This window comes from Scyliorhinus canicula, chromosome 19, assembly GCF_902713615.1.
Source record: "Scyliorhinus canicula chromosome 19, sScyCan1.1, whole genome shotgun sequence".
Taxonomy (NCBI): Eukaryota; Metazoa; Chordata; class Chondrichthyes; order Carcharhiniformes; family Scyliorhinidae; genus Scyliorhinus; species Scyliorhinus canicula.
The window spans coordinates 81093280-81119676 of NC_052164.1; the positions used below are offsets into that span (position 1 = coordinate 81093280).

Below are 26397 nucleotides of genomic sequence, written 5' to 3' on the forward strand. Positions count from 1 at the left end.
TAAATCTCCTCTGCACCCGTTCCAAAGCTTCCACGTCCTTCCTACAATGAGGCGACCAGAACTGTACGCAATACTCCAAATGCGGCCGTACTAGAGTTTTGTACAACTGCAACATGACCTCATGGCTCCGGAACTCAATCCCTCTACCAATAAAGGCCAACACACCATAGGCCTTCTTCACAACCCTATCAACCTGGGTGGCAACTTTCAGGGATCTATGTACATGGACACCGAGATCCCTCTGCTCATCCACACTACCAAGAATTTTACCATTAGCCAAATATTCCGCATTTCTGTTATTCTTTCCAAAGTGAATCACCTCACACTTCTCCACATTAAACTCCATTTGCCACCTCTCAGCCCAGCTCTGCGGCTTATCTATGTCCCTCTGTAACCTGCAACATCCTTCCGCACTGTCTACAACTCCACCGACTTTAGTGTCGTCTGCACATTTACTCACCCATCCTTCTGCGCCCTCCTCTAGGTCATTTATAAAAATGACAAACAGCAACGGCCCCAGAACAGATCCTTGTGGTACGCCACTCGTAACTGAACTCCATTCAGAACATTTCCCATCAACTACCACTCTCTGTCTTCTTTCAACTAGCCAATTTCTGATCCACATCTCTAAATCACCCTCAATCCCCAGCCTCCGTATTTTCTGCAAAAGCCTACCGTGGGGAACCTTATCAAACGCTTTACTGAAATCCATATACACCACATCAACTGCTCTACCCTCGTCTACCTGTTCAGTCACCTTCTCAAAGAACTCGATAAGGTTTGTGAGGCATGACCTACCCTTCACAAAACCATGCTGACTGTCCCTAATCATATTATTCCTAACTAGATGATTATAAATCGTATCTTTTATAATCCTCTCCAAGACTTTACCCACCACAGACGTTAGGCTCACCGGCCTATAGTTACCGGGGTTATCTCTACTCCCCTTCTTGAACAAAGGGACCACATTTGCTATCCTCCAGTCCTCTGGCACTATTCCTGTAGCCAATGATGACCTAAAAATCAAAGCCAAAGGCTCAGCAATCTCTTCCCTGGCTTCCCAGAGAATCCTAGGATAAATCCCATCCGGCCCCGGGGACTTATCTATTTTCACCTTGTCCAGAATTGCCAACACTTCTTCCCTACGCACCTCAATGCCATCTATTCTAATAGCCTGGGTCTCAGCATTCTCCTCCACAATATTATCTTTTTCTTGAGTGAATACTGACGAAATTTAGTATCTCGCTTATCTCCTCAGCCTCCACACACAACTTCCCACCACTGTCCTTGACTGGCCCTACTCTTACCTTAGTCATTATTTTATTCCTGACATACCTATAGAAAGCTTTTGGGTTTTCCTTGATCCTACCTGCCAAAGACTTCTCATGTCCCCTCCTTGCTCGTCTCAGCTCTCTCTTTAGATCCTTCCTCGCTTCCTTGTAACTATCAAGCGCCCCAACTGAAACTTCACGCCTCATCTTCACATAGGCCTCCTTCTTCCTCTTAACAAGAGATTCCACTTCTTTGGTAAACCACGGTTCCCTCGCTCAACCCCTTCCTCCCTGCCTGACTGGTACGTACTTATCAAGAACATGCAATAGCTGTTCCTTGAACAAGCTCCACATATCCAGTGTGCCCAACCCTTGCAGCCTACTTCTCCAACCAACACATCCTAAGTCATGTCTAATGGCATCATAATTGCCCTTCCCCCAGCTATAGCTCTTGCCCTGCGGGGTATACTTATCCCTTTCCATCACTAACGTTGTAGCCACTGTAGCCACCTAAAATGGACACTGAACCAAACAAAATGGAGAATCGCTAAGACTGTAGGGAAAAACAGTTTAGCCAAGGCAAACAGCCTGCACACACTCATTAGTATTTTGCAAGCAGCAAAACCAGTTTCTGGCCAGGTGGAAGATCTCCAACCAAAGGTGATAATGGCAGAACGTTCTACATACTAATGAGGCAGTCCAGATCTAGGCACACACAATGGCAACATTTGGGTTTGAATAAGATACTTTAAGTGGATGTCCAGACAGAGCGGCACCAGAAGTATCCACTATAGAAACCGCCCCCACCATCGAGAAAGACCCTTACATTGGAGGAATTCAAAAGATATCGATTGGAAGCTATCCAATCGATACCTAGAGGTAAAGCCCGCCCAAGAAGAGGGAAGGACATTGGGGACCCCTATAAATATAGACCCCCACACATGGTCCTGTCTGTTGTTTCGTGCTCCGGCTTTCACCAAGACCTCCAACGTGTATCCTGACTCCAGCCGTTGAGCACCAGCCGCCGAACCGTAAGTGCCAATACGACGCTCGCTACGCGAACCAAGCCCGCTAGACCCCCAGTGACCAGCACGCTTTCTGAAGGTTGCAGCCCAAGACCGGGACGAAGGCCTCGCTCCCTGACCTTGCCTGTTCCTGTGTAGTTAAGTATTCTGTTTGCTTAGTTTAGTCATAGCTTAGTCCCTTAGTGTGTGCATGCGTATTTATTATAATTGTATAATAAATATTGATCGTTTGGAACTTACTAATCGGTGTATCGTTTTATTACTTTGAACCTGACCTTGAGATATATGTGAGTTGTCTATATGGCAACTGGCGACTCCTGAGCTGAAAATACATAGACAGAGCCTAGTGGTGTTAAGCACACGGCCTTTAACACAGGCAAGTTAATACACCCCAATAAACGCGTTTTACACCCATAGCAAAACGTGCAACAACGTAAAGGTCACCGAATTGTGGTCACTGTTTCCAAAGTGCTCACCTACCTCCAGATCTAACACCTGGCCTGGTTCATTACCCAAAACCAAATCCAATGTGGCCTCGCCTCTTGTTGGCCTGTCAACATATTGTGTCAGGAAACCCTCCTGCACACATTGTACAAAGAACGACCCATCTAATGTACTCGAACTATATCTTTTCCAGTCAATATTTGGAAAGTTAAAGTCTCCCATAACAACTACCCTGTTACTTTCGCTCTTTTCCAGAATCAACTTCGCCATCCTTTCCTCTACATCCCTAGAACTAGGGATGACCTGGAGAACAGATCGAGAAGGCAGAACCTCAGGATCGTGGGGTTTGCAGAGGGGGCGGAGGGCTCAGGGCCGACCGAGTACTTTGTCCAGACATTTGCCAAGTTTTAAAAAGTATATATTTAGAGTATCCAATTAAAGGGAAATTTAGCATGGCCTCAGGGAAAATCAGATAACTGTGGGGACAGGTAAACTGGCGTCACCTGAGCCCTTTGAAGCAAACCGTGCTCTGCATTATAGGGCCAGAAGTCACTAATCCAGGTTTGCTGAGAACACTCAGGATGAAGGTACATTCCTCCCTTTCTCAAATCCCACCCCACCTTCATCCTATCTGCCATGAACTGCGCACTGTAGATAATGTGACCATTTGCTTTCCACGCTACACAACTTTCCTCACCCCAACCCTCCCCTTCTGCACTTTGGCTTTCAGATACCCAAGACCTCGCCAGCAAGTGCTGCCTCACCAGGAAAGGTGCAAACAATGGGGAGGCGGTGGCGCAGTGGTATTGTTGCTCGACTCGTAATCTAGAGACCCAGGGTAATGCTCTGGGTAGCCAGGTTCAAATCCCATCATGGTGGAACTTAAATTCAATAAAACATCTGGAATTAAAAGTCTAATGATGACCATGAAATCATTGTTGATTGTCATAAAATCTCATCTGGGGCAGCACGGTGGCCCAGTGGTTAGCATAGCAGCCTCATGGCGCCAAGGTCCCAGGTTCGATTCCGGCTTTGGATCACTGTCCTTGTGGAGTTTGCACATTCTCCCCGTGTTTGCATGGGTTTCGCCCCCACAACCCAAAGATGTGCAGGGTAGTTGGATTGGCCACACTAAATTGACCCTTAATTGGAAAAAATGAATTGGGTACTCTAAATTTAAAAAAAATAAAACAAAATAAAAACTCATCTGGTTGGAAAGCTGCCTGATGGCTCCACTTAAAGGAACTCATATGTGCCCATCAGTTGTCTTCACCCTCTTTAAAGAGACTTAGACAGGCCACCCGACATCGACCTAGGCACCGGAAATGGCAACCCGACCCTGCGAAATCTCCCCTTACTAACATTTGGGACTTGTGCCAAAAGTGAGAGAGCTGTCTCATTGACTAGTCAAGCAGCAGTCTGAAAAAGTCATACTCAAGTCATGTGATCATGCAAACTCACAGATAATGTTCCAAACACCACCATCACCATTCCTGGTATGTCCTGTACAACCAGCAGGACATGACCCAGTAGCGGTAGTGGCACAGTGGTATACAGCTGGGAAATAGTTGCCCTGGAGACATCAACATTGACTCTGGCAAATGAAGACACACCAGGAGCAACACCAGGCATATCTAAAAATGAGGTGTGTAGCCACCCAAGTTGGCCATTCCCTCAATACAAAATGGAGGAACGCAAAGCTTGCAGGTTAAAATGGACAATGTTTGCAGCACAAGCAGGCTTCACCAAGCCAATGTGTATTCTGTCTGCTAAGAGAGCAGACAGCACCGAAACGAACATTCCGCATACTAATGAGGCAATCTCCAGGATAGTTAATATAGCAATGGAACGATCCCAGGGACAATGGACACAAATAGAGAAGTGATTGCAACAGTGTATGGGAAACCAGACACCCCGGCACCAGCGGGGTTCAAAAACAAAGCACCTGAAGGCCCGCCCAGTAGCCGAGAGATAGCCTCAGTATTGGGGGGGGTACAAACAAATCGATTGGGAAGAGACCCAATCAATTCCCAGCAGGAAAAGGGTCCGCCCAAAAGGGCGCGAAGCCCTAGGACCTATAAAAGACAGGTCCCACGCTTAGTTTGTTCTTCTTAACTAGCCCTCCTCTCTGGACCAGCATCTCGACCAGCTTTTGCCAAAGAAGACCTTGAACGAGAGAGAGGAGAGGTTTGGGACAGCAGCCGCCAGCAAGTAAGTGTCTCACAACGATCACTACCAGAGATAGACACTCCTGACCCCTTTTTAACCCGTACCAACCTGAAGTCTGCAGACCAGAGCAGAGCAAGAGGCCTTGTCCCCTGATCCGGCAGTTCCCTTTGAGATAAGTATTGGTTTATTTAGTGGTAGGAATAGTTTAATCCTCTTAGCGTGGGCATGGGTAGTATTATAATTGTATTATAATAAACTCAGTTGTTTGAACTTACTAATTGGTGTATGGTTTTATTGCTTTGAACTTGACCTTGAAACTTGTGGCGGTATCTTAACGATACCTGGCGACTCCAGAGCTAAGTAACGAAACAGAGCCAAATCGAGTGTTAAGCACACTCACCCAGAACGAGCAACATGTGTCAACCTAGTGAAGCTACTTGCATGCAAAACATAAGCAGCAAGTAATAGACAGAAATAAGCAATTCCACAATCATTGGATCAAATCTAAGATCTGCAGCCCTGCCACATCCAACCATGAATGGCGGTGAATACACTAGCCACGGTCATGTTTAGGTCACTGGTCAGTTGGAGTGAGAGGATCATGTGACAAGCCAGCTAACTTTTATGTGTTTTAGAAACTCAAGATCAGAGACAGAAGCAGAAAAGATGCCAGAGTGGCAAGGCCATTGTGTGGGCCTTGTTCTTTTTTTCCACCCATGTGGTAAACTCAAACCCTATCTGCTGTTTTGACTATCCATGTACTGCCACAGACAGTAATTTTAGAAAGAACCCAACCCAGCAGCTGCTATCTCCAGAAGAAAAGATACATTGTCCTCTACATCTTTAAACCGCCTCAACGCGAAACCAGCAGGACTACTGAGCCCAACCTGGATCCACCCACATCATTAACCTACAAGAACTATTCCACTTTAATCCACATTGGACTTTGAAATTATCATTTAATCTAGCCAGCCACTCTAAATTATTGGTGCATATATGAACTTCAATTGTTTCCCCATATGAAAGTTAGAGCTTCTTTTATTATTTTTCTTAGGCCAGCCAAATGAGGTGTGGAGAAAAGGGGGAACCATTCGACCCCTCCTTACCTGGTCGTAACACAAAAACAGAATAGAGCATTGCACACAGCGCTGTAAGAATTCTTCTAAACTTAATTTTACTGAACCAAGCTACCATTGCTGAAAATGCTATTGGTCACTCTTCAAAAGGTTTCAAGGGACAGAGCTATGCAAAGTCCTGGTAAATTGTAAGAACATATACGTGACACAGAAGTTTTTTATTAATTTACAGGATGTGGGTGTTGCTGGCTAGGCAAGCATTTATTGCCCATCTCTAGATACAAAAACTGCAATGGTCTTCTGAGCAGAAATCCTTAAATCGAACATTAAAAATATATCAGTTTGGAAAATCCAAAGCATTAATGAAAACTACAAAATATAAATACGCTTACCAAACAATTCAATACAATAAACACTTACCACAATGAGAGCAATTCCTAAAGTATCCTATCGGCAAAGCTGTTACATTTAATAGAATAAGTGTACAGTGAAATTGAATGCATGAGATGTTTATTGTATCAGTGAAAACTACTGAAGAGGATGAATTTGTAATTGTAAAAGTCAACGAAGCAGGGCAGCACGGTGGCCCAGTGGTTAGCACTGCTGCCTCACGACTCCAAAGTCCCAGGTTCGATCCCGGCTCTGGGTCACTGTCCATGTGGAGTTTGCACATTCTCCCCGTGTTTGCGTAGGTTTCGCCACACAACGAAAAAGATGTGCAGGCACGGTGGATTGGCCACATTAAATTGCCCCTCAATTGGAAAAAATTAATTGGGTACTCTAAAAAAAAAATTTTTAAGTCAATGAAGTTACAACAGAAACATTTCAATACTAATATTTGAAAAACTTAACTTTATTACAGCTTGAGCTGGCTGTTTACTGGAAAACATCCTTAAAGAGAAGACTGGATGCAAAAGTGTACTTAACGGAACAGGGAAGCAAAAAATGTTGCCAGCTGCCTTGCAGTACTTCTGATCACCCAACTTAATTACTGATGCATGATCAATTGCACGAAAGACTCAGATTGGTACAACTGTGGCTTTATTACAGTCAGATGCGTGGCCTCCTACTGCAGCTGGCGAAATGGCTGCTCAGAAGGAGTACACGCATATTTATATGGCTCCTTATGGGCGGAGCTAGCCGGCAGGGGCGACCGGCGAACCTGTAGTGCAGGTCCTACCTTACATCCCCTAATACAGGTGCACACAGTGATTCATCACAATTACTTCTCCCCTTTCCTGATCAGCCCGTCTCTCTTGATCGCTTCACACACTTCCATAACCTATCTGAGCAAATTTGAAATCTTCTGCCAACAAGCAGAGGACACACACCTAGTGCCTGAGGACTCCCTGGTCTCTCACAGTATATGGGGCCCAAATCGAAACTGCTTTGTGTCTGCCAATTCTGGGCAGGGAGCATTCCAGAAGCATACAAATTTTTTGACCATGTTAATTTCTCTTGATTTTTGTGTGTTTCATGATTGCTCCTAAGAAAGAAAATTTACCTGCAAATGATTCAGCCAGTTGATTTGCGAATGGTACAGTAATGCTTTCCCAAATGTTTCTAGTTGCTAGATGACACAATAGGGAGATATTAGAAATATGGGTTCAGAAATGCGGTCCAGAAACAAATGAAGCAGACAATTTAACGGTTAAACAAAATAAAACCTGCTAGAAGCAGAGGCAAAGGAATACATATATAGCTGACTCATAGGTTCCCATTCAAACCTAACCTCATTAAGGAATGCATAATATGATTTAGCAAAGACCCATTGTTCTTCTGGACATCCCCACAGGACCAGACATCCTCCCATTAGATCTGAGGACCTACTGGTCTAGTAATTGGAATCTAGCAGCATACCAATGACCTAGCTCCGGCCTTTTGTGGAGATGGGAAAGAACTATCAGCCAAAGAATGGGAATTCCAACCTCAGGTGACTGTCTGCGTGAAGTTTGCACATTCTCCCAATGCCTGCGTGGGTTTCCTCTTGGGTGCTCCGATTTCCTCCCACAATCCAAAGGTGTGCAGGTTAGGTGGATTGGCCATGTCAAATTGCTCTTAGTGTTCAAAAAGATTAGGTGGGGTTCCAGGGATTGGACCTATGTGGGGAACTCTTTCAGAGGGTCAGTGCAGACTCAATGCCAAATGACCTCCTTCTGCACTGTAGGGATTCTATAATACTATAAGAGCAAGACTTTGTTATGCTAAAAAATTATTTGTTTACTCAAATATATTTACATGGGAAGTGTGTCCTATGTATTCAGCTAAACATATGAAAGCCATGGAATTCATCTGCAGCAGCATCTGTCCTAAATACTGGCTGTGCCATTAGCTAAAAATTAAAGTAATTTCCAATTTCCTTTACCTGATGGTATATATTATGTATAACATATAATGTATAATAATATAAATGGATACACAAAGTAAATAAAATTATGGCCAACCCCGGACCTTCTATACAGTATCTTTGGCTGTACGGTAGGAGATAAAGACAATGTAGTTGAGGGCATAATTGTTAAGGCCAGGAAAATGCAGAAAAGACAGTTGATGCAATGTAGGGGGTAATTTGCAATTTCAGACTAACCATTCAACTTTACTTCCACCAGCTGTAAAGCTAATAAACAGCAGGCACAGTTATTTTCAAATCACATAAAGTCTTGAAAAAGCTTCAGATTCTGAAGGGTAGTCATTATTACTTTAATCTAAACTAACTAAATTTATTTTATTTTTGATACAGATTTACTTTGAAACTACTTCTGAAATGAGAATTAGGTGCAGTGAGAGTTATGTGGACTATTCATATTATTGACATGTATTTTGAACTCATTCACATTTCAAATGCATCACTTCATTCAAAATGGACCAAAATGTAATCTGCGAATACTAACCTGACTAAAATGTGACTCACTGCTGCATATGGTTAAAACTATAAACTAAATAATGAAATGATAATGAGAGTCTGGTCATGGGAGCTGTCATATTACTCCTATCTTCCAAAAAATATGAAATGATAATGCTTCTCTGTCATATAAAATGTGTTTATCCTTAGAGCATCCTGACACCAGACAGACAATCCCCCAAAAAAAGAAAAAAGGAATCATGCCAACTGCATTAGTCAAATCCAAATTCTGTACTTTAACATCCCATGACATAGCCTGGATTTTCCAATCAAATTATTTTCATGTTGGGGGTTATTGCCATTTAACAATACCAATCAGAAAATCTATTCGGTGAGTTATAACCACATGCCAACACATCGGTGCAGACATCAGCATGTTCTGTTATCCAGTTTTTCAAGGCAAACAGCATTTCCTTAATTTAAAAAATTGCAGTTACATATTGCTTGTGGTAGGAGTTCTGAACTGCCATCATTTTCAAAGTATTTTGAATGACAATGTATAAAAACTGGTGTGTGTTTAAAACAATCACATTTATTCAAAGCTGTAAAGATACGGAATAACTATCACACAACACTCCATCGAATTTTATAGCAATAGTCTATTTTTTTTTTTGCTGTATACACAGTAATACCTCAAAACAATCCACAATTTCAGTTTCATGACTGATTTTATTGCATGGATCTACAGTATGAAATGAAATGAAAATCGCTTATTGTCACGAGTAGGCTTCAAATGAAGTTACTGTGAAAAGCCCCTAGTCGCCACATTCCGGCGCCTGTTCGGGGAGGCTGTTACGGGAATCGAACCGTGCTGCTGGCTTTCAAAGCCAGCGATTTAGCTGTGTGCTAAACAGCCCCTGGTGGGATTGGCTACATGCTGCTAGACATATGAAGGTAAAAGGAACAAATGCCTTCTTTCCCAATCAATTAAGGGTGGCACGGTGGCATTGTTGACTCACAATGCCAGGGACCCGGGTCCAATTCCGGCTTTGGGTGTCTGGCTGTGTGGAGTTTGCATGTTCTCCACATGTCTGCCTGGGTTTCCTCCAGGTGTTCCGGTTTCCTCCCACTGTCCAAAGAAGTGCAGGTTCGGTGGATTGACCATGCTAAGTTAATTGCCCCTTGTGTCACAAAGATGAGTAGGTTAGGTTAAGGGGTTATTGGGATAGGCAGGGAAGTGGGCTTGGCTGGAATGCTCTTTCAGAGAGTGAGTGCAGACTCAATCAACCAAGTGGCCTCCTTCTGCACTGCAGGAATTCTATGAATTCACCCAGGTAATAACTCACAATTAACAACAGCACTCTCATTAGGTTTTGCTATACTTATCAGTCACTGGACAAGAAGCCAACAAATTTATTAAAGTCCAAACTGTTATATTACCTTGTGTAATATAGTATATTACTCTTTTGAACCAGCCGAGCTGATGAAATGAACATTAGTCTTCTTGTAAAGGTAAACTAATTTATTGAGTAATATAAATAATATTTGTGAGTCTTTTTACTTAATACTCAACTAGTAAAGAAATAAAATATAGTAAAGATAACTAACTATACAATGTAATAATGAAATAACTTATAACTTCTCTCTCTCTAGCTATTCTATGTATGTCTGTTCATTCTCCTGAAGCACACTCTCTTAGAAACAGCGGGAAAGTCCTTTTTATATCACCTGATAGTGGGACATCTAGTGTTGAATTGACTGTACTAGTTTTACATATACTGATCATGTATATTGATATACAGAGATCACTACACAAACAACATCAAACAAGTGCATAAATATAGAAATAAAAGTTTGCACAACTGTGCCTGCAATTTATGCAGTTGTGATGAGTGACTATGCTGTGCAATATTAGGAAATGGACACAATCTTATTTTAAGTGGATTAATGTTTCCATGAAATTTCAGTCCAAAAACTGCATAAGAATGTGTTCAGCATGAAATGAATATTGCCGAATATGATCTCACTCAGGAAAATGTATCAACTGCAAAATCCAAAGTATAGATTATACTCCTGCATCTTGGAAGGTAAAATCACATGTGTGTAAATCAGATTGCACTGTATTTTTGCAACACTTCAATAAATTTTACATATTAGCTATTGTTGGATTGTAATAATTTTGGCAGTATCCTGGGCTGTTTCCTTTGATAAAGACTGAGGCATCACATGTACATCAATGATATTTTGCTGAGAATACCAGCTACCCATTGAAGATAATCATTATTTTAATAATATAAGTGAGCAATGATTAGTACTTTTGTTTTATTTTAAAACCAAGTGCAACATTCATAAATATTTTCAAAACATTGCTTTTCTGAAATTTCTCCGAGAGGCCCAGCTTCCTTACACTAGAAACAGGGGGTCATCAATACACAACATTCAGAATATTTCAATATATTTTTATTTAAAATGACCATCAAAACCAAACAATTTCACAAAACATTATTGCACACATTACGTTAATGCAATGCCGAACTATGCAATTTTAAACTTCAAATGTTTCACTACCTGGTCACATTACTAGTTTCCCCAGATGTTTGCTACCATTATAATAGCATCAAATTATGATTAATGAATAATAATCATGGTATTCTTATTCTGGAATGCTACATACTACTGAGGACTAACAATGATAGCTGAATGAAATATTTCTAATTTAGTTAATTAACACATACTGGGGCAATAACAAAATCATTCATTGCCACAAAATATTACAAATCTTATATATAGATACTAGAAGCATGTTACAAAACATTATGACATTAAGCACGTTCGTAAATTTTAGATGGTAGTATAACCAATAAGAACTGTTAGCAGTATGAAAATATTACTTTAACCCACTGATGAAACTATATTAACTCCAATAGATGCCGTGGGAGTGATTACAAGGTGAAATTCTAACATCTAGCTATGAATGATATTAGAAACCCAAACCCCAAGATTAGAAAGCTGCTTTTTAATTCATAACTCAATGTTTTCAAAAATATCTTTAACCTTACAAGCTGCTACATTCAGTTATGCGTCTATTGATGTGCCCAACATGAATTGCAACATAAAATATAACTATATTAAAAGTATGATGGCATTCAAATTGAAGGATTAATGATATCACCAACATTACTGCAAATATCTCAAGATATATCTGCATTGACTGTCAGGAGAAACTATATATCGTATATAGTTCTACCTTACAACTCCCCCCCACCCCCCAAGAGTTAAATGAGCCAGGAGAATCGGATCCTGTTATTAACTGGTACTTCTCCAATTTGTTAGTTGCCTTTTGGTCAACTATGAACAAACTGTTTCTGAAATATTTCAATACACCAACTATACAATTGCATTTTGGGCAGTTAAATTCTTAACAGATTTACAAACTGGGGGAAAAAATGATCTTAAGAAATCTGTACGCAGGGCGACACGGTGGTGCAGTGGTTAGCACTGCTGCCTCACAGCACTCTGGACCCAGGTTTGATCCCAGCCCGCTTGGGTCACTGTCCGTGTGGAATTTGCACATTGTCCCCCATGTCTAAGGGGTCTCACCCCCACAACCCAAAGATGCACAGAGTAAGTGGATTGGCCATGCTAAATTGCACCTTAATTGGAAAAATTAAAATACAAGAAATCTGTCAGCATTCAATATTTGTAATCGTTTCTGAAGTGTTTTATGGTTTAAAACAATGTTTTATGCGATAATTTTGCTCTCTCAATTTGCATTAAAATGTAGTTTATTTGCATGCAGGCAAATTACAAGGTGCACCAACAGGCAAATCAACTGAGCACAATCGTAACCCCAAATAGTTCCTGGGAATATAGAAACATTCAGAGAAATAGTTATGGGGCAATCGTTCAGAATCAACACTTCGGATATGGGATGGAGGAATATCAACACCAGAAGTATATTGCCATTGCCACATCTGCAAACAAAAAGGTCCTAGCGCTCAGACACAGAAGGCAGGGAGGCATTGTCAAAGACCAAACTAAACAAATCCCCAGCTAAACCCTCACGCTTCGTTTACTCGGGCAGGAAGTGAAAATATATCCGAGATTTGCAGGGCATTTAAGGTTTAATAAAGTTTTTTTTTGGTGGTGGAAGGGATAATAGATGCGAGGGAGCATCCTCTGGAAAATGCGCCTGCAACCCGAAGCTTGCAGCAGGTACCATTTTCCGCTGATGTGATGAGAACAACCGACTTGTCCGAAACAAAAAAGTTTACCATATTCACGACAAATAGCGGTGAGGGGGAACCCCCCACCCACATCAATCCGCAACATCCTGAAAACACACAAACGATGGCCATTTGCTCGGGAGCCAGGGGCACTGGAGCGAGCAGCACAGCTCGCCTCCTGCTCGCTGGCCCTTGACAATCCACCGTTATGTTTGGCAGAGACCCGCTAAAGTGTCAAACCGGGGGGGGGGGGGGGGGGGTGCAGAAACTGGCTGCATACATCACTCTCCTACCTGGGGTGCCTCAAGCCGGCCGGCGAAGGCGGTTTGTTCCTCAGGTGCTGGATCTGCTGGAGCGACCTCACCGAAATGTTCTTGAACAAACTGTCCTCGGCCGCGTCCTCCAGCTTCAGCTGCGGGATGATGTGACCCGGGTTGGCGAAAGCCATGCTGCAATTTCACTTCAGCTTATTTCAACGAGGTAATTGGAAAATAAATAAATATGGGTGCGCACATATATAAATATATATATATGCACGTGCGTGTGTCTCCGATTAATATCCTGTGATATCTTTCCCCGAAGACATGGGAGCCTTTTCTTATTGTTGATGGATCGATGCTGCTGCTGCTGCTGCTTGTTGCCTGGCGGCTGTTGGCTGCGCGCGCGCCAGAGAACGTTGGAGCTCGCGGCGACCCAGAGCGCGCGCGTGCGCGATTCCCTGCCACCGATCGCTGGGCTCGCGCGCCCAGCTGCGCCTGCGCGGCGCGCGCTCGGGTGAACCCAGACACCCGTGTGCCCTGGTCCCGCCCACTCCTCGTATCAACACAAGCGCACGCTCCATACACACACACGCGCGCGCGCGCTCTCTCTCTCTCTCTTTTGTATCCTCTCCACATTGTGTCCCATTCGGGACCCGATTTTAACCCCTTGCGAGTGAACCGGTTAAAACATTCGGGGGTCACAAACTGTGGGGTTCCGATTCGCAACGAGCACCTATTTTGAGACATCTGCCCTGTGCAGACATCCAAACGTGTGTGTGTGTATACAGCTCGGCTCCACATATTAGGCAGCACGGTAGCATAGTGGTTAGCACAATTGCTCACAGCTCCAGGGTCCCAGGTTCGATTCCCAGCTTGGGTCACTGTGCGGAGTCTGCACGTTATTCCCCTGTCTGCGTGGGTTTCCTCCGGGTGCTCCGGTTTCCTCCCACAGTCAAGAAATGTGCAGGTTAGGTGGTTTGGCCATGCTAAATTGCCCAAATTGGCCTTAGTATTGGGTTGGGTTATGGGGATAATGTGGAGATGTGGGCCTGGGTCGGGTGCTCTTTCCAAGAGCCAGCGCAGACTCGATGGGCTGAATAGCCTCCTTCTGCACTGTACATTCTATGATTGCAATGAGTCTTCACTATGTCCCAATTTTTACTCAATGCAAACCTAATGCTCTCCCCACTGTTCGAAAACCTGCAGATTATTGCCCCAGCTCTCAGGGGCACACAGATGCTGCCTGACCTGCTTCGTGTTCCCAGAACTTTCTGTTCTTATTTCAAATTTCCAGCATCTGCAGTATTCTGCCCTTGTACAAATTTAATATCAGCTTAAACGTGTAATTCAGTTAAGTATTTCAAAGCATGCTTCATGTGAGTGTTTGTCCTCCCCCCACCCCCCCCCTAAAAATGGAAACAAGCTGCTGGAAATACATCAGCAGGAAAATCCGCAAATCCAGGTTGTCATAAGTTGTATTTTTTGTTCAGAGGTGCTGACTGATCTGCTTTATATTTCCAGTATTTTCTATTTTTTATTCAATTTTTCCAGCATTTTCAGATTTTTTTCTTCTAATTTATCACATGTATAAGTCATATTAATATTCATTAACATAAATATTGGAAGATATTACAAATTAATTAAGATCAGAATATTACTTTTTTGGGAAAAATAGGAACTCAATGTGCAAAAAACTGCAACCCTGACAAGATATCAAGTGCTAAAATCATCAGCACCATGTGGGAGCAATTATAAAAATATAAATTAATCTAATTTGTCGAATCAAATTCAGAAAAGGGTAAATCATTTTTTTCCTGCTCCTTGGCAACAGATTGGTCATATTCAGCAGTAAGTCAATAAATATTATCTCCAACATAAGTCAACAGAAAATTTGCAGATATTGATGACTGTACGCTGTCATTTAGAGATTCATCTGAAAACATGGTTGACCCAAGTTCAACTCATTTCTCCATTTTGCTGATGAAGGGCAATTGAGGCATCTGTTTTACAAGCTGGCATTGCTTAAGCTTTATCGTATCACTCAGCTAGTTAATGAGCAGGTAGAGATTCATAAGTGCTAATTTGCTCTGTCAGTGAACATAATATTTTCTGCAAAACTGATACAACTATGATCCCATTAGTGCAATGCAAAAGAACAGACACTCTCCTCAAATAGATAGTTTGGGGTCGAGCACATAATTTAGGTTGACACTCTAGTGTTGACCAAGTACATTACTGAAGGTGCTGTTCTTTGGAAGAGATGTTAAACTCAGGTCTTTCTTGCATAATTCATGGTTCAAGTAAGCAATAACGATCCCACCACATGATTCAAAAAGAGCAAACGTCCTCTCTTAACCATCACCACCAGAAACAGATAACTGGTTATTCACCCCATACGAACACACGGACAAGAATCTGGTGCAGGAGTAGGCCACTCAGCCCCTCGAGCCTGCTTCGCCAGTCAATAAGATCAATCCTGACCTGATGTTAACCTCAAGTCCACATTCCCAGCTGACTCCACATGACCTTTCACCCGCTTGCTTATCAAGAATCTATTGACTTCTGCCTTAAACATATTAAAAAACTCTGCTTGCACCAGCTTTTGAGAAAGAGAGCTCCAAAGATTCACTAACCTCTCAGAGAAAAAAAACTCCTCATCTCGGTCTTGAAAGGGCAACCCCCTATTTTTAAACAGTAGCCTCTAGTTCTAGATTCTCCTAAAAGGGGAAACATCCTTCCTGCATCCACACTGTCAAGAACCCTCAAGATCTTGCATGTTTTAATCAAGTTGCTTCTTACTCTTAAACTCCAGGGGATACAAGCCTAACCTACCCAGCCTTTCCTCATAAAACAACCCACCCATTCCATTTTTAGTCCAATAACCTTCACTGAACATTTCCCAATGCATTTACACCCTTCCTTAAATAGTACTCTAGATGCAGTCTCACCAATACCCTATATAACTGAAGCATAACCTCCATACTTTTGTATTCAACTCCCCTCACAGTAAATGATAACATTCTGTGGGCAGCATGATGCACAGTGGTTAGCACTACTGCTTCATGGCCCCAAGGTCCCAGGTTCGATCCCAGGTCTGGGTCACTGTTCGTGTGGGGTTTGCACATTCTCCCCGTTTTTGCGTGGGTTTCACACCCAAAGATGTGCAGGGTAGATGGATTGGCCACGCTAAATTGCACTTTAATTGGAAAAAACCAATTGGGTACTCTGTCCCTCATAATATTATAATAATCTCTATTGTCACAAGTAGGCTTACATTAACACTGCAATGAAGTTACTGTGAAATGACCCTAGTCACCACATTCTGGCGCCTGGTCGAGTACACAGAGGGAGAATTCAGAATGTCCAGATTACCTAACAGCACGTCTTTCGGGACTTGTGGGAGGAAACCGGAGCACCCGGAGGAAACCCACACTGGGAGAACGTGCAGACTTCGCAGTGACCCAAGCCAGGAATCAAACTTGGGACCCTGGCACTGTGAAACAACAATGCTAACCACTGTGCTACCGTGCCGCATATGAGGGTGAGGATGAGTCGACGCTTTGAAGGAGTGGACGATGTATGTGAGCGTTGTGGGAGGGGCCCCGCAAACCACGTACATATGCTTTGGTCCTGTCCGAAGTTGGAGAGGTACTGGAGGGAGGTTTTCGTACCATCTCAGGGGTAGTACACGTGAACTTGTAACCAGGTCTCCCAGAGCCCATTTTTGGGCTGTCAGACCGGCCCGGGCTGCAGGAGAGTACAGCTGTTTTAGCCTTCACCTCTGCTGAAAGAAGAAACATGTCTTGCACTCATCAGGTAAGTATAAAGGTAAAGTGCCAGGTGACTTGCTTTCCTCTTTGAGGGGGAGAGCTGACTGGTGGTGATATAACCTGAGGATCATCACAGCTCAGACGAGGGGCATGGTTGACAAGGTGGGGCCTTCATGAATAACCTCAGCTGGTACAGGAATTGAACCCACACTGCTGGCCTTGCTTTGCATCACAAGCCAGCTGTTTAGCCGTTTTTCTTCTTGCCATCCTATGGTCTGAAGCTGTGATTTATAATTCAAGTAACAAATCCTCAAAATCTGACAAGTGAAGTTAGAAGGAGCACACAAGTCATAAAGCATTCAGTCATTTTATTTTTAAAAAGATTTCTAGCAACTGAATGTTAGAGCATCAATATGCTGTGCCTTGTCCGATTGGACACAGGTTCAATTCCCTAATTGGCCAAGTTCCAGATCTTCACCATGTTACCATGGAGAAACAATGAATGGAAGCCAGTGTGACCTCACAGAGAGGAAAGGACAATTATCAGATTGCTATTGTGCACTTTCTTCCTGCTAGAAAATGATGACTTTGACACCTTTTTTTATTATTTTATGGGATGTGAGCATCACTGGCAAGGCCAACATTTGTTGTTCATCCTTAATTGCCTTTGAACTAAGTGCCTTGCTGTGCCATTTCATAGGGCTGTTACGAGTCAACCATGTTACCACGGATCTGGAGTCCTATATAGGCCAAACCAGGTAAGGGCAGGAGATTTCCTTCCCTAGGGGCATTAGGGAATTTTTTACAGCAAATGGTCACCATTACTGAGACTTGTTTCATATTCCAGACGGAGGGCAGCATGGTAGCACAGTGGTTAGCACTGCTGCCTCGCAGCGGGTTCGATTCTGACATTGGGTAAATGTTTGTACATTTGGATGCCCTTGCCTTTGCCGCCCTGATTGCCAGCCATAAAAGTAGAATCCTGTTTGGCTGGCAGTCAGCAGCACCACCCAAAGCTGCAGACTGGCTGTCTGACCTCTCAGAATCTCTTCAAGTGGAGAAAATCAAATTTGCCATCTGAGGGTCAGACGACGGCTTCCACAGAACGTGGGAGCCATTTACCTAATTGTTCCGGGACCTGTTTGTGGTCAACGAACAAGCAGAAGAATAGCCATGTAGCCAAGAATCAGGGGAAAGTAGCTGAGGCGGGGGAGGGAGGGATAGACCAGGGGGGGATAGCAGCTAAACCTGAGAGAAAAGAAAGGCGAACCGCAGGAGAAGGGGGGGAAGGGGGCAGAAGGGAGGGGGGAAGAGTGAGGAGACAGGGAACAATAAGGGGGAACCAGTGAGGTGGGAGGAGGCAAGTGAGTGATAGCCGGAAGGAGGGCACAAAAAATGATAACAAACCTGGCATCTACAGGAGCAGAGAACAAGGAAACACCGGGCGAAAGACCGGCTGAAGCGGAGGTGATTGCGAGATGACAACGGCAACGAAAACCGTCCGGGAGAAGCAAGCAACAACACCAACACCAGATCCATTCGTGTATTGCCCTCTGTAATTGTTCTGTAATTGTTTCCCCGGCACCCAAATGTAAATGTACCCCCCCAGTTTCCACCCCCCCCCCCCACAAACAGATGCCTACTTATGTGCTAAAAACAATATTGCCAATTGTACAGAGCTGCTGTTGTTGAGCTAGCACATAATACCTTATCAGTTATTTTATTCTAACTTTTTTGTTGTTTGTTTTGTTTTTTGTGCATGTTCCCTTCTCATCTATGTATATATATTTGTATATATGTATTCTATTTTGTGTACATAACGGTAAATATACTTTGTTCAAAAACCCAATAAAAAAATTTATTTAAAAAAATGTTTGTACATTCTCCCCGTGTCTTCATGGGTTCCCTCCAGGAGCTCCAGTTTCCTCCGACAGTCCAAAGATGTGAATGTTAGGTGGATTGCCCATGCTAAATTGCCCATTAATGTCCAAAGGTTCTGTGGGGTTATGGGGATGGGTCTGGGGTGTGGACTTGGGTAGCATCCCCTTTCAGAGGGTGCAGATTTGATCGGCTGAATGGACTTCTGCACCATAGGGATTGTATGACTATTTGAATTCAAATGATAACAGCTACTATGGTGGGATTTGAACCCATATCTCCAAAGCATTTGCCTGGGTACCTGGATTACTAGTCCAGTGACATTACCACAGCAGCACCATCTCCTCACTCTTAATTAGCTGCTCCTTCACTACAATGTTATAATTAATCTCTCCTATTTCACAAAACTTGATCTAAAATAGTGTGATCCTAGTTGGCTGCTTGACATACTAATCTTGAAAACTACCTTGAATGCATTCCACAAATCTTGAAAACTATCTTGAATGCATTCCACAAACCCATTCCTCACACTATTGCTGCAAATCTGATTTTCCCAGTCTATTTGAAGTTTAAAATCCCCACCTGTACTGTATTATCCTTGTTACATCCATCTCTACAGCTGTAATCATTCCTCTGATTCATAATCCATTAGGGCAGAGTTACGTTCTGAGTGAAACTGCATTGTGGGGCCTTCTAAGGCAAATTTAAAAAAAAATAATTTACAGGATGCGGGCGTCACAAGTTAGGGCAGCATTTACTGCCCATCCCTAGTTGCCCTTCAGAAGATGGTGGTGAGTTGTCTTCTTGAATCACTGCAGTCCTTGAGGTGTAGGTACACCCACTGTGCTATTAGGGAGGGAGTTCCAGGAAGTTGCCCCAATGACAGTGAAGGAGCAGCAATATACTTCCAAGTCAGGGTGGTGAGTGATTTGGAGGGGAACCTCCAGGTGGTGGTTTTTCCAGGTATCTGCTGCTCTTGTCCTTCTAGATGGTAGTGGTTGTGGGTTTGGAAGGTGCTGTCAAGGAACCTTGATGAGTTATTGCAGTGAATCTTGTAGATGGTTCACACGACTGCCACTATTCCTCGGTGGTGGAGGGTTTGAATGTTTGTGGAAGGGGAAGCATCGAAGCGGGCTGCTTTGTCTTGGATGATTTTGAGCTTCTTGACTCTCTTTGGAGCTGCACTCATCCAGGCAAGTACAGAGTATTCCATTACACTCCTGACTTGTGCTTTGTAGATGGTGGACATGCTTTGAGGGGGTCAGGAGGTGAGTTACTCTCTGTAGGATTCCTAGCCTTTGACCTGCCATGGTAGCCACAGTATTAATGTGACTAGTCCAGTTCAGTTTCTGATCAATGGTATCCCCCAGGATGTTGATTGTGGGGGATTCAGCGATGATAATGCCATTGAATGTCAAGGGATGGTTGTTAAATCCTCTCTTGTTGGAGATGGTCATTGCCTGGCACTTGTGTGGCACAAATGTAACTTGCCACTTGTCAGCCCAAGCCTGGATATTGTCCAGGTCTGCTTGCATTTGGGCATAGACTGCTTCATTATCTGAGGAGTTGCGAATAGTGATGAACAGTGTACAGTCATCCGCAAACATCCCCACTTCTGACCTTATGATGGAAGGGAGGTCATTGATGAAGCAACTGAAGATGATTGGGTCTAGGACACTACCCTGAGGAAGTCCTGCAGTGATGTCCTGGAGTTGAGATGATTGACCTCCAATCACCACAATCATTTTCCTTTGTTCCAGGTATGACTCCAAACAGCAGAGTTTTCCCTCTGATTCTCATTGACTCCAGTTTAGCTAGGGCTCCTTGATACCATACTCAGTCAAATGCTGCCTTGAAGTCAAGAGTTGTCAGGTTGTCAGGATACATGTGTCCAGAGGTGAATATACATCCACAAAAAATGTCCACTTTTCCCTTGGCCACTCCAAAAGCCCTAAAAAAAAATTTCTACCTCCTTCTCTTTGAATTTTGGAAGAACCTGTATAAATTTAAACATATCACACTAGGTTCCGTTCTAAGATTAAGCTCCCCTCTAATTCCTGGCAGTTCCCCTCTCATTTCCAGTGCCTTAAGCTGAAACTCTCTCTTTTGTTTTTTCCTCTCTACTTCCAACCTTCTCATTTCCATCTCCATTTCTCTTTGCTGCATCTCAATTTATTTTTATTTTTATTTTTAATTCCCTTTCATGCTTAAACAGAAACTGAATTCTCTCCAGCTCAACTTACCCACCAGAAAATGTCCTTGATGCTACATGACCTCATGGGCTCCCCTGTGTTTGCAGCAATCTTTGATTTTTGGAAGAATTGTGTCTGTGAATGCCTGCTATGCATGTGCACTGGTATGCATAGGCATCTGGTACCAAATTTTGTTCAATGTGTCAGAGGACGAGGCCGAACTGTGCCAAATTCTACAATCGCCACCTCTTAATTTGTGTAAAATCCCTGCAAATGGAAAACATACACAGGGACCAGAATTTACCAGCTCTGTGGGAACAGGCTGGGAGGTGAGAGAGCTTGTAAAATAGTGTGGAGAAACCTGCTGTCTTCTGGCTGTCCGGGCCATTTCAAAAGACAAGAATGGCAGTAGATTGGCCACCTGGAGGTGGGCAACCAATCATAGGTCATGAACTTGCCAACTAACAACTTCTTTAAACATCTGCCAGTATTTTACAGGTGGCAGTATAGCTCTCGCAATGTGTGGGGAGACGTCTAGCTACACCATGAGGGAATGGGAGGCTTTCTTTAATGATGCTTGATTACCTGTGAATAGGCCCCTGGGAGTAAATGGTCACCCCTGCAGCTCAGACTCTGACATTAGGAAGTTTACCCCCTCTGAGTGCTAGGACCTGGCTGAGAATAAAATTCTCACCAGCCCCTTGAGGGCATTTCAACTCGAAGGCAGGCATCCTGTCCTTTCCCTTGCAGTGCCAGCAGAACCCTCCTCTCTTGGTGGCGCTGCCGAGCTGCCAGCCCTCTGATTGGACAGGCAGCTGAGAGGTGCAGGTCTGAGTTCTTAATGGCATGATCGTCCCTGCAGTGGCCTCTTAATTGACCGCCGATGGTAAAATCCCCTCTGTAGTTCTGCCATGCACAGGCCCGGGATCATCATCTGGTCCTGGCAAAGGAAGCCAGAGACTGCCGGTAAAAGCCTGACCAGAGAGTCAGATTTGCACACTGGTAGGCTTCCTTTTGCAAAGTAGGGCCAGCCAGCACCATTTAAAGGGTTATTTTTCATGCAAGTCAAGGGGGAGGAGGTGCAGCAAAGGGATTTGGCTGTTTCAGGAGGAGTCAATCATCCTCTGTAAAGTGGCATAAAAGTTGCATAGAGAGGTGTTAGAGCTGGTCAATCTCATCCACAGCAGACCAGGGAGCAAAAGCAGAGGACATTTCAAGCAATTTATTATGGCCAATCAACCTAACCTGCACTTCTTTGGACTGTTGGAGGAAATCGGAGCACCCGGAGGAAACCCACACAGACACGGGGAGAACGTGCAAACTCCCCACAGACAGTCATCCAAGGCCGGAATCGAACCTGGATTCCTGCCGTTATGAAAGGAAAACAGGATCTGCAATGATATAATATCTTTCTCAGCTTCAAGAAATCCAAATGCACTTTCAAGCCAATCAAGTATTTTTCATTTAAGTGTAGAAAATGCAATAGCCAAACTGATCATAACAAGGTGTCACAAAAAGCAATCAAATAAATGACTCGATTATCTGTTTTACAGGTTGGCTGAGGGATAAGTGTTGGCTTGGACTGACCGGGGAAGATTTCCCTGCTCTTATTTGAATAGGGCCATGGGACCTTTTACCTCCGTCTGCGATGCTAGACGGACTTTCAGTTTAACCTCTAACCCAAAAGGCCAGTAGGGCTCCAACAAGCAGTACTTTATCCAGTACTTCACGGAATTACCAGCCCTATTTATGTGTTCAAGTCTCTGGAGTGGGGCTTAAAGTTTACAAAACTTCTGACTCAGAAACGAGTATTACCACAGAGCCACAGCAGGGAGTGTGAATAGAGTCTTCAATGACACATACCAGCTAGTAAATTGGGTAGATGACATTTTGTGGGAGAAATGTGAAGTAGTAAATGCTGAGAGGAAGAATAAGGAGTTGACATGTATGTTAGCGGTAAACATTTAAAATAAGCTAGAGGTATAGAGACACATAGGGGTCCAAATACATACATTTTTAAACATGGTGGAATAAGTTGTTTAGGTTATCAAAAGACAACTTCATGATCTCAGGATTTATAAATAAAGGCAAAGAGTACAAAAGCAAAGAGGATTACTAAAACCTCTTTAGATTATTGGTTGGTTATTCTATTCCAGATCAAATGGCAATGAGCCATATTCCACAGGGGGCTGAAGGACAACAATGGGCTAACTTCTTGTTTGAGCTTCTGCTGGATTTAGAAAATTTGATGGAAGCAGACAATCACATAGTTCAATTGGGAAGTAAGATGCAATAAACATATGTGTCCCGCACCTACAATGGGGGTAGAGATAAGCACCTGATGACCTCAAGAACCAGACAATGAAAGGAGCTAATCTCCAATGTGGTGTAAATATAAAAATCAGAGATGTGAAAGACTGGCATTCTTAAGGTCAATTACCAGCAGGAAATAGGCAACTTATGTCTTTCACAGAAAACCCTTTAATTTTGGAAAAGGGGACATCAAGGATGAGATGATAAATTGCCAAGCAGAACTAAAGGTTTGGAGTATTGCCAAATTTGGGACATGGGTTGGCCAAGCTAGCAGCAGACATGGTTTAATTGGGAACAGAAATCGTAGAACATCGCTGTTTCTGCAGGCAGTCAAAGAAATCAGTAAGGTCTGGTCAACCCCGTTGATGGACTGACAACACCACCGGAAGACCAATCGATGGGCGATTGTAAGTTTTAAGTTCGGATATAAAGTTAAGTAGTAAGTTCAGATATAAACTTAAGTATTAAGCGAGGAACTCGGTAGGGGGTTTAGCCTCTAATAGGACAGCGTTCCGTGTAATGGAACTGTATTTTGTCATCGCTGAGTGCAAACTTTCTCCGAGGGCTGTGGGTAATTCAATAAAGTGATTTGTGAATTTTCAGGAGAAGCATGTCTCGCTGGTCATTCTGTTCAAGGCATACACTTGCGAATCTGGTGTCACAAAATTGAATGTGGGAACTGTCTCTGAGGAGAATGGGGATCTTTCTACCGGACCATAGGCTCTGTTAGAGAACAATAATTGGTGAGATAGTTTGAGGGAAACCACTCCATATCAAGCATGGGCAAATCAAGAAGGCAGCTTCCATGAACTGCCACAACCTGTACAGGGATTGCAACAAAACTATTGGCATCATTCTGCACCACAATCTAGCTACCTAGTCAACTCAGCTAACCGACCCATAGATCAAATAAGAGGCACTTCTAATAATACAGGAACTAAAACATGTTCATAATTGCAAATGGTTATCTGCTCAAGGTTAATAAACCCTACACAACCCTTGTACCTATCTTGGAATGTTGATATTTTGAATCCCTTGCTCTGGATCAAATGCTAACTTTTCAAATTAAAATAATCTATGATTGCAAGTCATCACAAAATGCAGGTCATATCACTCCAGTTGTTTCGAAGCTGCTCTTCAAAATGTGCTGGTAAGTTCATTAGATTTATTGCACATCATTCTAAATGCTCAAACATTTAAGTCATATATAAAGCAAAAATATTGTTCTACATCTATTATGCAATATTATCATACACAAGTAAAATGTTCAAATTAAAAGAACATGGCATTGTTGAACATATATGAAATATCAACAATTGATAATAAAGCTATTATCAGAGGATACAGCATTATTATTAGCTTCATACCAAAATAAATATAATTCAAAGAACATTGCACATTATGTTACCAAAGAACTGTGAAGACAAAACTATTATTGTGGTTCCATGGTAAAGAACAGCTATTGAAGTAATGACATTCTGCAGGCTTTGCTAGACAACACATGCCAAAAGCAAACAAACATCATCTAGAATTGCAAAGGCACAAAGAAGTATTGATTTATGGGCACTTGCATTGGTTGACTGACCAGCTGTTTGTAATTGTAAATGATTAGTTGAAGTTTTTTTCAGATGAACATCTGTTTTTGCCACAGCACCAATCTGAACACATTTTCAGCAGTTCATGGAATACCAATACTACTCTCCCATCTCAGAGCAGAATGCCAAATATTCCCAAATTATGGTGGGACTGATCGCAGGAGGATAACAGTGCATTAACAAGAGACCAATGGAGAAGCTGAATGTTTAAAAAGATAATCGGCATGGCCTAAATTGAGATATTGTCATGGAAAAATGAACTATGGAAAAGCCATGACAACTGCTCGATCACTGCAGCGCAGAGGGCAGCACAGTGCCTCACAGCACCAGGGACCTGGGTTCGATTCCCACCTTGTGGAGATTGCACTTTCTCCCTGTGTCTGCGTGGGTTTCCTCCGGGTGTTCCGGTTTCTTTGCACAGTCCAAAAATGTGCAGGTTAGGCAGATTGGGCATGCTAAATTTCCCCTGAGGGTGAAGTTACAGGGCAGGGGATTGGGCCTAGGTAGAGTGGTCTTTCAAAAGGGTCGGTCCAGACCCGATGGGTCGAATGGCCTCTTTCTGCACTGTAGGGATTCTATGATTCTATGCACATGCAAGTGTGAATGAGCACCCACTGCCATCTGATCACCTGACCATATATGAGGAAAGTAAAAGAGGATAATGTGGTCGAAAAATTATATAAACAGTCAAGGAATTAGATGAAAAAGCATACACATAAAAATAGATGGCAGCTGGTGGAGGAGTCCAGGGAGGATCTCAGGAGGTGGGATCACTGCACTTAGTGTTGGTAGGGAGGGTCCAAGTGGTGAAAATTGAATATTCTGCCGAGGTACTTGTTTATCTTTCAGGTTCTCCCGATCTGGATATCAAAGGCCTTTTATCGGAAAGTGGACATAATCATCTCAGACTTTGTATGGACGAGGAAGGTGCCGAGGGTGGGAAGGAACTTGCTACAGAAGCAGATACAGCACGGGGGGTTGGCGTTGCCGAACCTGCTTCATTGTTATTGGACGGCGAATGTGGACAAGGTGCGGCGGTGGTGGGAAGGTGAAGGGGTAGAGTGGGTTAGGATGGAGGAAGAATGTTGTAAGGGGTCTAGTTTGAGGGCTATGGTGACAGCAGCATTGCCAGTGGCTGCGAGTAGGTATTCAGGGAGCCCAGTGGTGCAGTCCACGGTGAAGATATGGAATCAGCTGAGTTGGCATTTTAGGGTGGAAGGCATGTCAGTGCTAACGCCGCTGTGCGAGAATCATGGGTTTGAGCCGGGCTAGGGGGGGTGGGGCGGGGGGGGGGGTGGATTATGTATACAGGAGGTGGAGGGAAGCGGGGATGGTCAAG

General features: G+C 43.3%; 1 protein-coding gene across 2 annotated transcripts in view; it reads right to left on the minus strand.

Moving 5' to 3' along the window:
* Positions 1–13676, minus strand: part of gramd1ba (GRAM domain containing 1Ba) — an 808348-nt gene extending 794672 nt beyond the window's left edge. For both annotated transcript variants that reach the window (XM_038778914.1, XM_038778911.1), the window contains exon 1: positions 13344–13676. In XM_038778914.1, coding sequence (XP_038634842.1) covers positions 13344–13498 — 155 coding nt within the window. In that variant the 5' untranslated portion in view covers positions 13499–13676. The remainder of the gene's footprint in view (positions 1–13343) is intronic.
* Between the last annotated feature and the right edge of the window lie 12721 nt (positions 13677–26397).